This window comes from Lynx rufus, unplaced genomic scaffold (genome assembly GCF_022079265.1).
Source record: "Lynx rufus isolate CCGP_SWC_20201006 ecotype Redwood Valley unplaced genomic scaffold, mLynRuf1.p SCAF_16, whole genome shotgun sequence".
In the NCBI taxonomy this organism is placed as follows: domain Eukaryota; kingdom Metazoa; phylum Chordata; class Mammalia; order Carnivora; family Felidae; genus Lynx; species Lynx rufus.
The window spans coordinates 57519867-57537549 of NW_025814830.1; the positions used below are offsets into that span (position 1 = coordinate 57519867).

Sequence of the window (17683 nt, forward strand, 5' to 3'; positions counted from 1 at the left end):
GTGCCTGCTGTATGCCCAGTGAGGCCTCTGAGCCCGACCTGGGGAGAGACAGACAAGTTCAGCCACACCTGAGACGTGAGCACACTGGGAGTGGGGGCCGGGAAGGGCCCAACGGGCTGGGGGCCGGGGTTCCTGGGAAAGAGGAGGGGAAGAGGAGCAGGGGACCCGGTGCCAGCAGATGGACAAGAACGTCACTTTTGAGGTGCGAGAGGTGGTGAGACAAGGCCAGAGCCCCCTTCCCAGCTGAGGCTAAGGGGCCAGGACCTCTTGGGAGCGTCTTGGGGGAAGCCCCTGAGGGAGGGACCCGATTCTGTGTGGACGGTGGGTCGCGAGGCCCAGAACAGTGGGGGCAGCCCGCAGGGTCTTGTGGTCTCCCCGGGGGAGTAGGGGACGAGACCGGACCAGGAGGGCTGTGGCAAAGCCACCAGCCCGAAGACAACTCCCAAGGGCGGGCAGACACAGGTGTCATCTGTGAGGAGACTGGGGAGTGAGGCTTTGGGGGGCACAGAGGTCAGTGTGGTGGCCTCGTAGCTGGGCCTGGGACGCTGAGGGGCTTGAGGACGCCCCGATCCAGGGTAGCCTGGGACCATGGCTGGAGCTGCCCTTGTACCCCAAGCTCTCCCGGGGACGTGTCACCTGCTCCGTCCTCCCTCCGAGCTGATTGGGGGCCACTGCATACCGGACTCCGAGGGTGGCCACGGGCTGAGGGCAGTGCCGCGTGCGCTGAGGCGAGCGTGGGGGCCAGGTGGCGCACACCGACTCAAAGACCGGCCTGCGCTGAGCACGCGGGTGCATCATCACCGACACGTGCCGACGTCTGGGTGTGAGTGGGCTTCTGTCCAGTGCTGGCGTGTGTGTCCCTACGTGCACACGCCCGGGTAGCCGAGTGTCTGCTGACCACGTGAGTGCGCTACAGGTCCGCAGGTGCGGCCGTAGGATGAGTCCAAGCATTCTCGCCCCTGCGGTTCGTGCGCGAGTGTGCGGGTCACGTGTCCATTTGTGCGGACGCAGTGACGTCTCGATGTGGATGGGGTCTGCGCGAGTTTGCTACGAGTGCTGTGTGTGGGCGATCGGACACGGTGTTCGCGTGCGCGTGAGGGGTGTGTGCCTCTAGCTGTGCGTGTGTACGTGGGATGTGTCGGGCTGTTTTTCCCGTGTGCGTGTGTGGGTGTGAATGCACGCGCACACGGCGGGTGCGTGGCAGGCTGCGTTCCGCGTGTCGGTGCGTGCGTTCCTCTGCTTGCTCACGCGCCATGGCCTGTGTGTCCGTGCGGGATGGTGGGTCACGGGTCTTGGGACCTCCGTGCTGCTGCGAGCTACCTCCCTTGGAAGGTTGGAGGCGTGAGCGCGGGAGAAACTTTGGTGGGGGGCTCTCTTGGGCCCCACATCATGATGCTGTTTTGCTGGAAGAGTCTTTGGTGAGCTTCAGCTGATAATTCATTCCCCGGTGCTTCTGAGGGGACCTGATGCCTCTAGCGCTCGTGGCCCCCTGGCTGTCTGGGCAGGTGGCTTGCAAGGAGGTTCTGCCAACCCGCTGGGCCCTGACGGTGACCGGGAAGGCTGTAGCACCACCAGTGTGACCGCCCTGCGGCTCAGGCTGGGACTCAACAGCACTGTTCCCTTGCCACGTGTTTATTTTCACTGCATTCTTTCTTTTCTTGTTCTTTTTTCTTTTCTTTGTTTTTAATTTTTAACGTTTATTTATTTTTGAGAGAGAGAGACACAGAGCATGAACGGGGGAGGGTCAGAGAGAGGGAGACACAGAATCTGAAAACAGGCTCCAGGCTCTGAGCTGTCAGCACAGAGCCCGACGCGGGGCTCGAACTCACGGACCATGAGATCATGACCTGAGCTGAAGTCGGCCGCTTAACCGACTGAGCCACCCAGGCGCCCCTTTTTCTTCTTTTTAAAATTTAATTGATTAATTAATTTACATCCAAGTTAGCATCTAGTGCAACAGTGATTTCAGGAGTAGATTCCTTAGTGCCCTTACCCATTTAGCCCATCCCCCCTCCCACACCCCCTCCAGTAACCCTCTGTTTGTTCTCCATATTTATGAGTCTCTTCTGTTTTGTTCCCCTCCCTGTTTTTATTTTATTTTCGTTTCCCTTCCCTTATGTTTGTCTGTTCTGTGTCTTAAAGTTCTCGTATGAGTGAAGTCCTAGGATATCTCTCTTTCTCTGACTAATTTCACTTGGCATAATACCCTCCAGTTCCATCCACATAGTTGCAAATGGCAAGATTTCATTCTTTTTGATTGCCAAGTAATACTCCATTTATATCTATACCACATCTTCTTTATCCATTCATCCATCGTTGGACATTTGGGCTCTTTCCATACTTTGGCTATTGTCGATAGTCCTGCTATAAACATTGGGGTGCACGTGCCCCTTCGAAACAGCATACCTTTATCCCTTGGATAGATTCCTAGTAGTGCGATTGCTGGGTCCTAGGGTAGTTCTATTTTTAGTTTTTTGAGGAACCTCCAGACTGTTTTCCAGAGCGGCTGCACCAGCTTGCATTCCCACCAACAATGCAAAAGAGTTCCTCTTTCTCCACATCCTCGCCAATATCTGTTGTCGCCTGAGTTGTTAATGTGAGCCATTCTGACAGGTGTCAGGTGGTAGCTCATTGTGGTTTTGATTTGCATTTCCCTGATGATGAGTGATGTTGAGCATTTTTTCATGTGTCGGTTGGCCATCTGGATGTCTTCCTTGGAGAAGTGTCTATTCATGTCTTTTGCCCATTTCTTCACTGGATTATTGTTTCACTGGAGTATTGTTTTTTGAGTGTTGAGTTTGATAAGTTCTCTATAGATTTTGGATACTAACCCTTTATCTGATAGGTCGTTTGCAAATATCTTCTCCCATTCCGTCAGTTGCCTTTCAGTTTTGTTTCCTTCGCTGTGCAGAAGCTTTTTATTTTGATGAGGTCCCAGCAGTTCATTTTTGCTTTTGTTTCCCTTGCCTCCAGAGACGTGTTGAGTAAGAAGTTGCTGCGGCTGAGGTCAGAGAGGTTTTTGCCTGTTTTCTCCTCGAGGATTTTGATGGCTTCCTGTCTTACATTTAGGTCTTTCGTCCATTTTGAGTTTATTTTTGTGTCTGGTGTAAGAAAGTGGTCCAGATTCATTCTTCTGCATGTCGCTGTCCAGTTTTCCCAGCACCGTTTGCTGAAGAGACTGTCTTTATTCCATGGATGTTCTTTCCTGCTTTGTCAAAGATCAGTTGGCCATACGTTGGTGGGTCCATTCCTGGGTTCTCTATTCTGTTCCATTGATCTGAGTGTCTGTGCTTGTGCCAGCACCATACTGTCCTGATGATTACAGCTTTGTGATACAGCTTGAAGTCCAGAATTGTGATGCCTCCTGCTTTGGTTTTCTTTTTCAAGGTCGCTTTGGCTATTCGGGGTCTTTTCTGGTTCCATACAAATTTTAGGATTGTCTGTTCCAGCTCTGGGAAGAGTGCTGGTGTTATTTTGATAGGCATTGCGTTGAATGTGTCCGTTGTTTTGGGTATCACTGCGTTCTTTCTGTTTATGGCAGGTGGTGCTGACTTCCCAACCAATAACACTTTGCCCTTTACTTAAATAAGAAATGGGACGATTCAAAGCAAACTACTGAGGCAGGGCTTGAGGCAAGGATTGGGAGGAGTCTGCTTCTTTGGGAAGTGGCCCCGTGGCCCTCTCCGTGGCCAGGAGGGGAGGAGCATCTGAGAGGGGGCGTCAGGGCGGCCTCCCCGGGGACCAGCTGGCAAGAGCCCTGTCCTTGGCTTCCACCCCACTGGTTGAGGACCAGCCACACCAGCCCCACGTCGTCTGGGTGAGACCAAGATGTGAATGGGCACAAGAGGCTTCTCTCTACTACGGGGAAGCAGTCCTGGGGCACAGATAACATGGCCGTCGTGAAGGGGAAAACGGAAGGCAGGCTGCTTCGCAAGGGCCCGTGAGGTTGGGACCGTGCGCCCTCACTCCACAGACAAGAAAACCAAAGTCACTGGTCACGGGGAAATGGCCAGCGTGTCAGCTCTCTGCTGCTGCATAACAAATTATCCCAAAACTTGGCAGCGAGTGCACAGGGCTCGTGTCCGCACCACCGTTTCCTGCGAGCTGGGGCTTCATCAGGTCAGGGGGGCCAGACACCAGCCGGGAGGTGCTGCTCGGATGACCGGAAGGCTGGTGCCTGGCCGTCGGCTGACACCGCGCTGGCCCTGTTGACGAGAGCAGCCAGGCCAGGTTTCCGGAGGACTGTCCCAGGAGACAGAGCCAGGGAGGAGCACAGAAGTCACACCTCCCACCTTCTAGCGGCTGGTAGGTCAAGCCAGTCACCTCTCCACAGACGGGCCAGCGTCGCACGGTGAGGAGAGCCTGTGGGCCACGAGGCAATGGTGCAGCCGTCTCTGGAAAATGCAGTCCGCCACGGCCAGGGGTTCGAACCCAGGACTGTCTGTTTCTGAAGTGTGTGCTGTTCACAAAGCCCTGACCTCCCTCCTCACAGTGAACCTTAAAAACGAATGGCCTGGGCCAGGCCAGCCCCTGGCTCTGCCTGAACCACTACAGCATGACGATGAGAAGGACGGCCGCAGGCGCCTGCCTCGCTCAGTCGGTCGGGCTTCCGACTCTGGCTGGAACCCTGATTCGTGGTCTCGCAGTTCATGAGTTTGAGCCCCGCTTCAGATCCTCTGCCCCCCTCTTTCTCTGCCCCTCCCCACTCGTTCTCACTCACTCTCTCTCTCTCTCAAAAACAAAACAGGCGTAAAAATAAAATAAATAAAAGTTACAAAAAGATGGGTGCCATGTGCAGCAACCAGGCCAAGTGGAGGCGACTGGAATGAAAAGCAAACACTGACGAGGCTTTGTGGTACCACGCCAGCGTCCTCCAGGCCACAGTGGGAGGCTGAGACGCACGTCCCCCGTTCTGGCGCATTCGGGTTGAGAACAGAACTTGCGACATCAGAGAATGGAAAGCATCCATCAGCACTCAGATTTCAACACGTTTCCGGGATTGAAAACAGGCTGGAAGAGGCCATCTATGAAGCAGAGAAGGGAGACCCGTCGGGAATATTTGTGGAGGGGGCTGCAGGGGCGGGAGGGGGACAGCCCGCCCAGGAGAAACCAGAAGGGAACTCGGCTCTGACGCTGCAGGGGTGGACGTGATGAGGGAGCTGTTCACATGGATGCACGGATCCTACAGCCAGGTGGAAAACACCAGAACACCGGGAGGGCCTCCCTTAACATTTTTGTCTGTCTGGAAATCGGAGCTGCATTACAAGTGCCCGAGTCGAGTTCTGGCGTTAAGGGGTCCCCTGTGTGATGTGACCCTCCCTCGTGCTCATTTCATGCCAAATCTGAAGCCAGGAGGCTGTCTGGGTGCACACAGCACACCCAGCTTTGCTGTCACTGCCTTCTTCAATGTGAAGTGACGAAGATGGCCAGTGGTTAAGGGAAGTGTGCAAACGCAACACGAGGTCCGGATAAAGTACGGGAAAAAACGAGTTCAGAAGAAACAAGCGATCGTCTGGTAAACAGATGAAAACAGAACCCCCGATATCAGACATTATTTCCCTAACAAAAACAGAGTGCCAAGGGGAAAACATCAACCACAGACCACTCTTGGGAGATTAAATCTATGATCCCTGAAAGAAAACATTGCAAGTGCTGAAAGTCAAAATTGAGGAAATCTCTTAGCACACAGAGTAAAAGCACAAGAAAACCTAAAACGAGACACAAAGGATGAACACAGGAGATCTGGCATCTGGTGGAGAGCAGGGCCAGGAGAGAGGAGAGAGAGTAAGTGGGAGAGAAGAAATGGTGCCCTGTGATAAAGGCAGAAAGAGACTTCCAATCAGTAATCCTGAGGGTTGAGCTAGTTGAATGAAAAATAGAGCCTCAAATTAAGGCACACCATGGAAAAATTGCAGAACCCCAGGACGAAGATGTGACTCATGAAGATTGTGGAGAAAAAGCAACATGTCCTCTCCCCAGAAAGACCCGGGGCTCAGACCAACACTGGATGCCCCATCAACAACACAGTGCGGACACCCTCAAGCTCCAAGGGAAAACGGTTTACAGCTCAGTGGTACATGTCCAGCAAAACTGCTAACCATGTGCAAACCCCCGGGGACTCCAATCTGGACTTCCCACACACCCACTACTAAGGAATGATTTGAGGACCAGCTCTAATAAAGTAAGAACATAAACCCAAAAGGAGGCAGACTCGTAGTGTAGAAATTAAGTGGAAACCATCAATCCAAAGCTAGGGACTGTAGGTATGAGGCACAGAACTTAGAAGATAGAGAATATGATTAACAGCGCCCAGTGGAATGAAAAAAAATAAAAAATAAAAGCAACCAGAAACTCCAGGTGAACAATAAAACCATATGGAACAAGCAAGCTGAATTGGGAGCTGAGAACGCCTTGATCCGCCGGGTGCGCTGGGAGCTCTACACGTGAGCGCTTCCAACAGGACTGGAATGACTTCTGTTTCACAGAGATACTGAGGCTGAGGGCTCTGAGCAGCTCGCACAAGGCTTGCTGCCTTGTCCCCCACAGCGTGTGAGTCAAAGGAATGATGCACACCCGAACCCGGGCCCCCAGAAGGTTTGCCCTCAGGCTCAGTGCCACTCGTGCTCAGTGTGACGCTGTGAACTCTAGGACAAGGCTGCACGGGTCCTCCCACCTGGTGCATCCTGGTGGCCTTGAGTCCTCTGGGCAGCACCTAAGTGCAGTCACACCCACAGCTCAGCTCCTGGAAAGCTGTCCTCTGTCCTGAGCCAATAGAATGTGAATGTTCCCTGAGACTAGAGGCAGGTGGGACTGTGTTGGAGCTGGGGGCAAACGGAAAAGTCAGAATTCGGGCCCTGCCTGCACTTAAAAGTTTATATTTTGTCCAGCATGGATTTTTTTTTTGCACAAATTTTTATTTTTAGAAATACTGCATGAAAATACTATTGACCTCGATGGCTCAAGTTTTTGTGCCCTCCCCCCCCACTTTGAAATTTGCATGTGAAGCTGGCTCTCCTCACACTCCACCAGCCCTGTGCTACCTGGGTACCTGGGAGAACCAGGGACCAACGGGAGAGAACCAAACTTGTGAGGGGAAAGAGGAAGTCAAGGTGTGACGAGCAAAGCTGGGAAAAGAGGAACAGGCACGTAGCCCACCTTTCAGGGGTGATGGGGTACACCTCCCACCACGGGGTGGGATGAGGGTATGTTAAGACCTTTTCTGTTGGGCTTTTAAACTAATAAAGTATTACAAAGGGTTGACCAGAGAATTTAATAATAATAATAATAATAATAATAATAATAATAAATAACGTAAACGAATCCTGAACTTGAAGATGGAGAGAAGGTCAAAATCCAGGGTCAGGCAGGTTTCGAAGGACAGACACATGGAGCTGTGTGGCAACGGATGAAGGGTTAGAGGAGAACTCACAGCCGCGAGACTGTGTGTGTACGAAGGAATCTGACCTGCCGTGGCTGCCGCGGCTGCCGTGCTGGAAAGTGGCCGTGAGAAGCCCCTGCGTGAATTCACCGGGATGCAAGTGTTCCTGGGGCATGGCCCAAGAAAGTACTGTAGACGAGCCAGAGATAAGTTAGAATAAATATCTCAAGACAGGAGCAAATACGGTGCACAGGAAACTGGATCCAGGGCAAGGTATAGTTACATAGTTACATTTATTTTTTTTTTTTTTTTTTTTTTTTTTTTTTTTTTAAATTTTTTTTTTCAGCGTTTTTTATTTATTTTTGGGACAGAGAGAGACAGAGCATGAACGGGGGAGGGGCAGAGAGAGAGGGAGACACAGAATCGGAAACAGGCTCCAGGCTCTGAGCCATCAGCCCAGAGCCCGACGCGGGGCTCGAACTCACGGACCGCGAGATCGTGACCTGGCTGAAGTCGGACGCTTAACCGACTGCGCCACCCAGGCGCCCCCATAGTTACATTTAAATCAAGGGCTCAGCCCACCGCTGGCTGTAACCTCCTGGGAAGGACTTCTCTGTTGAAGGAGAAATACTGATTTAAATAACAACTGTTACACCTATCACCGCTAGCAAAGTAGTGAGACTCCCGGAGACAGGGAATTGAAATACCCTGAAAATTTTGGCTAAAGCAAGAAACAGGGGAGGAGTTTCGAGATGGGACAAGAAACAGTGGGCCCAGCACCATCACCATCATTATTCTGGCTTGAATGATCACGTGCAAAGACAGCGTGTTCAGACGAGGCTGAGAAATCAAATACAGTTACACGTTCTGAGGACCCAACTCCGAAACAAAACGGATAAGAAAAAAAAAATATTAAACATAAACAGAAAAATCGGGGGCAGGCAAAAAATAAGAGCAGGGAACGGGTTCCGGGAGAGATCCCGGGAAAAGGGACCCCGTGGAGAGGGCGGCCCGCCGGTGTAAGCAGACCAGAGCCCCGCCCACGGAAGCGTCCAGGCCCAGAGGAGACAGGTCGGGAGGTTGGAGGTGAGTGGACCAAGTGGCTGTGCGGAAGACGGCCAAGGGCAAGCAGGTGTGTGCCAGCCACCTCCGTGGAGACTCGTGGTTCCAGCTGGCCCCGGGGCTTCGTCACCCTCCCCGGCGCCTCTCCCCAGCGCCCGCGGTCTGCTTAGAGCCTGTGGCCGGAGTGGGGGGTGGGTGAGGGTCACCCTGGTGGGATGGGGATCCTGGCGGAGAAAGTCTCGCACGGGGTCTGGGGCCAGTGGCACAGAGGATGTCCCTGGGTCCCTGCTCCTCCTCTCAAGGGGTGCGGAGGAGCTGGAGCAGACCAGGGCTGCTACCCTCAGCACCGTGCTCCCCGCAGCCTTTCGTGCTGCCCTTTCGACAGAATACGCAGGCTAGGCCCAGGCACGGACACTCAGCTAATGGGCAGAGCCGGGGCTGGGACGTGACCTCCCTCCTCAGGCTGGTGGAAGGATCCATCCTTGGGGGGGGGGGTACACGGGGGGGGGGGGCTCCGCAGGGCAGGTCTGCATGAGGCTCCAGCTCCGTCCAGGTGCAGAGGCATCAGGGAGCCTGCTGAGGGGATGGGGTCCAAGGACCCCCACCCCCAGGCTTGCCCACCTGCCCTCCTGAGCCTCCCTGCCTCACCCACACCTCTCAGCAGCCTTCCTGGCCTGGCTCTCTCCCAGCCCGGGTGCCCACTGGAACCCTGGACGCTGGCCCAGCCCTGGGACCAGGATCCATGGGTTCCAGCAAAGACATCAGGAGCCTTGAGTGCCCAGAAAGCCTGGAGAGCCACCTCCGTGCTAAGGAAACGCTGACCCTCCAGATTTCTGACCCGCCGAGTCCAGCCTGCTCGGCCAGAAGCCTGCAGCCAGAGTGTGGGTGGCTGGACGGCCAGACGGTGGCGGGGCCAGGAGCCAGGGCCCGACCCCCAGCAGTGGGTGGTATGACGGGAGCATCCTGGGGGGCTGCATTCCGTCTCCCGTGATGATGTGAGACTGTTTTCACAGGCAAACATTACAAGAGGCAAATCTGTTTGCAGAGGGAATAAGACAGTCCCGCTAATGCAGGCTGAGACCTTACCCAGGGTCGCCCCTCCCAGGCCTGCCCTTTCACCCTGGCTCTGCTCCCCTGGGGTCAGCAGCCTCCTTCTATGCCCGTGCCTGGCCCAGACAGCAACGCCCGGCCCACGGGGTCCAGGACCTCCCATCCTCCACCCCCCTCCCGAGGGAGTGCTGGTTACTGATTGAACACTGCAATGAATCTTAAATGGGACATCTCCCGGCAATAATCACCAGGACCAACGGCCTCTGTTCTCTCTTCTGGCTCACAGACCAGCTCCTTCTAGCCTTGGCTGGACCCCACACACAGGCCGGCCAGGCGAGGCCAGACGTGCCAGAGCAGTGCTCGAAGCAGGCCCCTGGGCGCTGTGTCATGGGGACCAGCTGGTGGCTCTGGGCCCTGGTGGCCGTCTGCACTGGAGACCAGTTCCGGGATGAGGCTGAGAGAATCATGCGGGGCACACCTGTCATTGACGGGTAAGTGGCCACTGGGGATGGGACGGGGGGTCCGGGGCCGGAGGGGCTGGGAGCTCATGTGACCCTGACACGGACATTGCCTTATCTCTGCTGGGGCTCAGTTTCTTCAACCACAACATGGCTTTTGCCTTTGCTGGCCTCAGCTTATTCGTGGGGTCTCTTAGGGCCCCCCTAAGGCTTCAGCAGATGATGGTCTGTAGGGAATGGAGCAGTTAAAAGGCCCCCGTGGCCCTCAGCAGCTCCTGGGGTGCCCTACAAGCTGACCCCCTGCACCCTGGGTGCCAGCTCCCAGCTCAGAGTGGGTGCTGGGGATAGAGGAGGCTGGGGCCTGGCCCAGGGCACGCCTCGAGCTAGCCATGTAGCCCAAGGAGCCATATTCCCTCCCTGGGCCTTAGTTTCCCCTGGGAGGCCCCTCCTTAACCCTCCTCCAAGACCTTTCTCATTCCTCTCCCTCTCCTGCATCCGCCTTGGGGAGACCTCCTCAGGCACAGGGCCCCCGGGTCACCTCTGTGCTGTGTGCCCAGCTTGACCTTACTTGCATGTCCGCTGACCCACCCACCCCCACAGAGGGAGACCCCTTTCTAGCCAAGACCCTGGTGACACCTTGTGGTTTTGTGTCTGATGCACAGCCAAGCTGGCAGGGCCTGTCTCCAATGCCCGGTGCGTCCGCCCTCCTCCCTTGCCCCCATCTCCACCTCTGCTGGGTCATCCGGTGAGCCTCTGCCTGTCCTTCCTTCCACCATCGGAGGTCTGGTCTCAGGGCCGCAGCCAGAGGGAGTCTGGGAGACAGAAGTACCAGCTCCCGTCCCCTGGCTCAAACTCCCCACCTGTCACGGCTCCCACTGAGCCCAGAGTATTGTCTAAGTCCTGCAATGGACCCCAAGACCCTTCACTGCCTTCCCCAGCCATCCCCACACTCCCGGGTGCCCCAGGCAGGCTCGTGCTGTCCCTGCCGGTCCCCATGTCCACGCTGCCTCCCTCAGCTCCTCCCGGGCTTTGCTCTGGGCTACCTCTCCCGGCCCCCGTGTGAAACGCCACCTGGGCACACACACCCCTGCCCCTCCCGCTTCCTTTCCTGTCCCATTTCCAACATACCAGCAGGGAGCGAGGACCCCGTTCCCTGGGCACTCAGTCTGAAGGGCCGTGTGGCACACACACACACACACACACACACACCCTTGGGTGCTGGAAGTGTTAGGGGAGCACCTGTTTGTGCCTGTCTGGCACCCAGTAAGTGCGTGATAAATGTTGCGGTCGTGACTATTTGGCAGACGCCTCTGGGCTTCGTTGGACAAAATAGTCTGCAAGAAAAGCAGAGAAAATGGGGTGTGTCCTTATACGGGAAGCCCAGGGAGCTGTGGCAGCCCTAGAGAAGGGAGGGGCCGCCAGCCCTTCCCCATCTGCCCCTGGTTCCTCCCCCGTACCTCCTTCCTGGCCCTGGGGTCCCCTCGTACACACTCAAGGGGAGTGAGGCAAAGAGAGGTCTGCCGAGAGGCTGCTGCCCTGGGCTCCCACCCCGGACGGAGCCCCTGCTGTCTGGTAGAAGATGCCAACAGTATGAGCCCGGAAGGTGCTCCTTCTTTCTGAGGACCCACCGGGGTGGGGGGGGGCAGCTGGGCACAGAGAGCGGGGTGCAAGGTCAGGTGCTAGGGGTTGGGAGGACCGCAGGAGGGGTAAGTGGCTCCAAGAGCCTAGACAGCCCGGAATTCTCAGGGAGCTGGGATTTGGGAATCGGGATTGTCCCAAGAGCCAGACAGTGAAGAGCAGGTGACAGGACCCAAACCGACACTGTGATATTAGCTCCTCTTGCAGGTAAGAGACTCGGGTAAGTGGTTTCAACAAGAGAAAGAGCCCCAGGGAGTCCTGGCTGTTCCACAGTGTGACACAGCGGCCATCGTTCCCACCTCAGGCTTCAAAGTGGCCGCTGCAGCCCCGGCCTTTACGTCTGCATGCCAGCCAGCATGAAGGAGGAAGGGACATAGAAAGGGCAAAGGGTGAGCGAGTCACGGAGAGCTTTTGGGAGCTGTCAAAGGGCAGAACTTAGTCACATGGCCACACCCAGCAGTAAGGGGGCACGAAGTCGCTTTATTTCAAATGGCCAGGTTTCCTGCTAAAAACAGGCGGTTCTGTTACCAAGAAAAAGACGGAGAGTGGGTAGCGGGCCTCCAGCAGTCGCTCCTACAATAGCTGGCTGTCATTCAAGTGCTTGGAATGGTCACCTCCCCCCTTGGAGTAGGAGCAGGGTCCTCTGACCACTGGGGGTGCTGCCCAGGCCACGCAGATAAGGAGGGTGGATCCAGGCTCCAGAAGGGCATTGTTGGCCGCAGGGCAAATGTGACCTCTGCTCCCCACTCCGGGCTCCGGCGAAGGCAGGAGGGGAGGAGGCTGGAGCAAAGTGCCCCTCCCCCCTGGTGGGTTCCTGGCTGCCGGCTGGAGGGTGGGGCGTCCTTAGGCCGGGAGGAACGTCCCCTCCAGGGACCCTGCCCAGTGCTGCCCAGAGGCATGGACACTCTGGGCTCACCTACACGTGCCCCCGCTCGGTCAGCAAAGGCGTTCTGACCACCAGCCCACACCCGACCACGTCAAAACACAGCTGTGGCGGTGGCCCTCGAGACAGCTGGGGGGCTTCCAGAGTCTGGAGCCAGCTTGCTTTGGAAAGGCTCAGCCCAGGACGGCTGGCCGAGGAGGTCCAGGCGCTCACAGTTTAGTCTCTGAGCCAAGTACCAAAGCGTCCCCATGTTACAGGTGGAAAAACTGAGGCCAGAGAGGCAGGAGCCAGGACTGGGGATGGGAACTGGATGGGGGTTGAGGACAGAGCTGGGGGAGGGGTCTCGAAAGCAGAAGCGGCCCCTCAGACAGAGCAGTGGCCCCTGGGATGGGGCTGGGAGCGGGAGTGGGGCGGGAGGGGAGGGTGGGTGAGGCACCAGGCCCCTCGCCCTCGCTGGTGCATCAGGGATCCCGCAGGGGCTCTCCACGGGTGTCCCGCATTCCAGGCTCGGCTGATCCAAGTGCAGATTCCACCTCGCAGGTCTGAGACCTTGCATTTCCCCGTCCCCTGCTTCTTCCATGTGCGAACTTAGGGGGTGCTGGCAGCCCAGAGGTCTCTCCCCCTCGAGGCTGCTCCTGGCTCCTGGGTCCAGGGCTGAATCTGCCCAGCCCTGTGGGTTCTTGCCTTTGCAGCCCAGACCGGCCCCTGCCATTCGCCTCCTCCTTCCCTCCCCTCCTTCTCTCCCTCCATAGGAGCATAGAAGGGTGGGCAGAGCTGTCACAGAGGCCCCGGTGCCCCAAGAGGATGGGGTGTGTGTTGGGGGGGGGGGGTGCCAGACAGGCCACAGCCCCATTTCCCTGCCCCCTCCCTGCAAGGGGAGGACTTCAAGAGTCCCCCGCCCAGCTGCCCGTGTCAACCAGCACTATTCATGGAGGTGGTTTGAACCCTGCCCGTTCCCCAGGACGATTCTGGAGACAAACATCTGCCCTTGCCTCTTGGGCAGCGGAAGGCCCTTGGAGGGAACACCTCCCAGAGGCTCTCTCCGCTCAGTCACCCGGCCTGGGTGTGGGGCACAGTCGAGCAACTCACCTGCGCGTAGGCGTGCTCGGATCACGAGCAATCCGCCAGCCCTGTGGCCGGCTCTGATTCCCAGCCTGTGAGGGAGTTCGGAGGCCCCCGGCCTGAGTGGCCACCCTGACCCGGCCCTGGCCCTTTCTCCCGCCCCCACCCCCACCCCCAGGCACAATGACCTGCCCTGGAGGCTGCTGACCAGGTTCAACAACCAGCTTCAGAGCGAGAGGGCCAACCTGACGAGCCTTGCCAACACACACACCAACATCCCCAAGCTGAGGGCTGGTTTTGTTGGGGGCCAGGTATGGCTCAGCCCGGCCCCACGCTCGCTCACGCCGGCGTCCACCCATCTCCCTCCCCACCGCGTCCTGGCCAGGGTGCAGGCGTGCCCGGGGCGGTGTCCCTCCTGAGCCCTTGGGGCCACAAGTCTTTGGAAGGGGACGCTGGCGGCCACCAAGGCCGTCCCAGGGCTCCCGGGGCAGGAGGGAAGCGTGTGTGGAGTGGGGCCGGGGGCCAGCGGTCCTAGCCGCCCTCCCCCGCGGCCCCTAGTTCTGGTCTGCGTACACGCCCTGCGACACCCAGAACAAGGATGCCGTGAAGAGGACCCTAGAGCAGATCGACGTCATCCAGCGCATGTGCCAGATGTATCCGGAGACCTTTGTGTGTGTCACCAACAGCGCAGGTGGGGCCCGGTCCGGCCGCTGCCCGCCCCAGCCCCGGGCAGGGTGGCTAGGGCCGCCCGGGTGTGCCTTACGTCGAAACTCCCCGGACGCCCGGGTGCCCGACGCCCTCAGCCAGCTCTCCTCACAGGCATCCGGCAGGCCTTCCGGGAGGGGAGGGTGGCCAGCCTTGTCGGCGTGGAGGGCGGCCACTCCATAGACAGCAGCCTGGGCGTCCTGCGGACACTCTACCGCCTGGGCATGCGGTACCTGACCCTCACCCACAGCTGCAATACGCCGTGGTAGGTGACCCCGGGGAGGCAGCCAGGCCGCGCGGGAGGGGGAGGGCCGATCCCCGGCCCTGCTCTCCTCCGGCTGCTTCCGCCCCGTCCGAGTGCCCTGGATCCGGGTGGGCCACGACCACCACTCCCTCTCTGGCACACCTGCTCTCCGCTCTCCCAGGGCTGACAACTGGCTGGTGGACACGGGAGAGGACAAGGCCGAGAGCCAAGGCCTGTCACGCTTTGGCGAGGTAAGGCGGTGGGGGGGGGGGGGGCGTCAGGCAAGGACCACAGTCACCCTCAGAGAAGTGACCCAGGACACAGTTTCTCGCCTCTCAGGACCTGTTTCTTCACCTATAAACTGGAGCCCCAGGGCCATCCCAGGGTGGGTACCCGCTGGAGCGGCTGGGCATCTTCCAGCCATTGAAGAGTCCACGAACGCCTGGCCAGCGAGGGGACCTTTCCCAAATGTCCCGCCCGCCATGCCGGGACTCGTGGGGTGTGTGTGGGGGGGCTGCGGTGAACCCCGGGTGTGCAGACAAAGTGTGGCCAGTGCAGCCTTCCCGACCCCTGAGCCCTGTGTCGGCGCAGAGTGTGGTGAAGGAGATGAACCGCCTGGGGGTCATCATCGACCTGGCCCACGTGTCCGTGGCCACCATGAAGGCTGCCCTACGCCTGTCCACGGCTCCCGTCATCTTCAGCCACTCCTCGGCCTACAGCCTGTGCCAGCACCGGCGCAACGTGCCCGACGACGTGCTCCGGCTGGTGGTGAGGGGCTGCGGGCCGGCCCTCCCCGCGGTGGTCCCGGAGTGCCCCGCCTCCTCCCGTGCCCACAGCTCCACTGTTCTCCTGGGCAGAACCAGACGGGCAGCCTGGTGATGGTTAATTTCTACAATGACTACGTTTCCTGCAGACAGGAAGCCACCCTGTCCCAAGTAGCAGGTTGGTGCGTGTGAGTGGCCACGGCAGCTGGGCGGGGGAGGGCCACTCCCGGGACCCACACCCGCCGCCTTCCTCGGTAGACCACCTGGACCACATCAAGAAGGTGGCAGGAGCTGGAGCCGTGGGCTTTGGTGGGGACTTTGACGGTGTTTCAAGGTAAGGGGCAAGGCCTACATCCTGTGGCTGACCTGGGAAGGTCACACCACGTCCCCCACCCCACCCCACCCCCGCCCCCGCCCCCGCCCAAACATGTCATGAGGGTCTGAAGCTCGGACGGGCCCAGCACGTCTGGGTCTGAAGGCCACTGCACTGGACCCCCCGATGCCTTGGGGTGGGGGCCACAGGGGGTCGTGGGGAGGTGGACAGGCCCAAGGCCCTGACCCCTGGGACGCAGGGCCTGGTTCTCTCTGCCCTCACCTCAGGCTCCCCGTGGGGCTTGAGGATGTGTCCAAGTACCCTGACCTGGTGGCTGAGCTACTCAGGAGGCGGTGGACAGAGGTGGAGGTCAGGGGCGCCCTGGCCAACAACCTGCTCAGGGTCTTTGAGGCAGTGGAACAGGTAAGGAGAGGCCGGTGCACCCGCCCGCCCTTCTCTGCCGGAAGGCGGGCAGGCGGCCCAAGCAGCGTCTGTCCCCAGGTGAGCGATCACACACAAAGTCCTGAAGAGGAGCCCATCCCGGCGGACCAGCTGCAGGCTTCCTGCAGGACGATGTACGGCTACTCAGAGGCCCCCAGCCTCCACCGGCAGCCAGGGGCCCTGCTGGCCTCCCTCACTACCGTCCTCCTCGGCCTGCGCCTTCTGTGACGCCCTGGGGCCCGGACCTCTAGGGTCCTCCTCCGGCCCCGGGGAGATGGTGGCATCGGGGCAGGGAGAGTCCGGCTCCCCAGGCATGAGGCCCGGCCTCTCCTGAGCAGGCACCGGGGCTCAGCTGAGGGCAGGAAGCCGTGGACAGTTCCAGACACAGACACACAGTGGACCCTTAATAAAGGCAACAACCCTTCCGGGCTACGAGGCTGTGTGTTCTCAGCATCCCAGTCCTTGCGGGGGTGCGGAGGGGGGCTCCTGAGCACCCAGGGCAAATTTTGTCAAGATGGTCCCAGGCTAGACCCCCAGACTCAGGCGTGCCTGGGTCCTCCGGAAAGAGATTTGCACGGACATTGCTGAAGTCTAAAAACACACGGTCTGGGCTTCAGATCCCCCCCCCCCCGCCACCACCACCATATGAATGAACATGCACACTCATGTATACCTGCGTGCCCCACACCATTACGCACACACACGTGTGACCACACCCCTGCCGCCTGGCTCAGCTGCTCTCAGAGGGGAAAGCCAGGTCTGGAGCAGGGCTGAACCACCCCCCGACTCCAGGCCGGAGCCTCTCAGAACGCTCTGTCTGGACGGCCTCAGACTCCTGAGCAGGAGCCCCAGTGCCCAAGCGCCCGGGCCCTAAGACACCCACAAACAGGTGGACGGCCCCTTGCAGCTCCCAACCTGAAGGTGGACGGCCCACAGGTGCCTGCTCGGCTCCCCCACCCCTGTGAAGGTCCCTCCCTGTCATTCCCAGGCAGATCTGTGACCAGAAGGGACATTTGTGGGTATTTGCTGATTACTTAGGATCGATTCAGTGTTAAAGGAGGAAACCGCAAGTAAGGGTCTCTGTCCTGCATTGGCCAGATTCTGCCCAAAGCCCCCACTGGGCCACGGGGGATTCGTCTGGTGGAGACTGTGGGGAGGGTCCCCCTGGTGGCCTGCGGAGGCGGCACACGAATTCTGCTAACCTGGAAGTACTTTCTCCCCAGGCTTCACTACTTGTCCTGAAATGACCCGGATCCCTCCAGAGCACCACAGCTGCGGGCGCCACACCAGAAACATATCTGGTCCCGGGGAGTGCTTTGCTGTCCAATTCCAAAAGCCCCTTCCTGAGGAGTAAATAAAACTGGGGGGGGGGTGTCTTGGGGCCCTGATAACTGCCATAGAGGCAGTAGGCAGGGGCACGCACCCTGCAGCACGGACGCCCTTCAGGACGCGAGCGGCTTCCGCCTGGGGCCACCCATCCCCCGGCAAGGCCCACATCAGCACTTCTCAAACTCAGGGTGCAGAAGCAGCTCCAAGGACCCCGCTGCCCCGCAGATACGCGCGGGTGTGGGGGTGGGAGGTGGGGGACGCCGCTGGGCAGCCTGAGGCTGAGGGGCAGGGGCACGATTCGGTTCCAGCTGTCAGCCTTGGTCACGTCTCACACGTTCAAAACCCCCAACCACACC

At 58.7% G+C, this 17683-nt stretch overlaps 1 protein-coding gene across 2 annotated transcripts; it reads left to right on the forward strand.

Moving 5' to 3' along the window:
• The first annotated feature begins 9778 nt into the window (after positions 1-9778).
• DPEP1 (dipeptidase 1) lies at positions 9779-16425 on the forward strand. 2 transcript variants are annotated; one of them, XM_047078968.1, is made up of 10 exons: positions 9779-9981; positions 13710-13842; positions 14090-14222; positions 14351-14501; positions 14662-14731; positions 15072-15248; positions 15338-15422; positions 15503-15578; positions 15845-15980; positions 16059-16425. In XM_047078968.1, the coding sequence occupies exons 1-10, from the start codon at positions 9878-9880 to the stop codon at positions 16224-16226; spliced, it is 1233 nt and encodes a 410-aa protein (XP_046934924.1). In that variant the 5' UTR covers positions 9779-9877; the 3' UTR covers positions 16227-16425. The 2 variants fall into 2 exon arrangements, with proteins under 2 accessions (XP_046934924.1, XP_046934923.1); XM_047078967.1 differs by having other exon boundaries at positions 9809-9981; positions 15845-16425.
• Positions 16426-17683: the final 1258 nt, after the last annotated feature.

Excerpts from the sequence above, each read along its gene's own strand:
- DPEP1 (XM_047078967.1), top strand. The coding sequence starts at position 9,878 with ATGGGGACCAGCTGGTGGCTCTGGGCCCTGGTGGCCGTCTGCACTGGA. Across the intron at positions 9,982-13,709 it reads GGCACACCTGTCATTGACGG|GCACAATGACCTGCCCTGGA; the intron begins GTAAGTGGCCAC and ends CCCCACCCCCAG. Across the intron at positions 15,579-15,844 it reads GACTTTGACGGTGTTTCAAG|GCTCCCCGTGGGGCTTGAGG; the intron begins GTAAGGGGCAAG and ends CCCTCACCTCAG.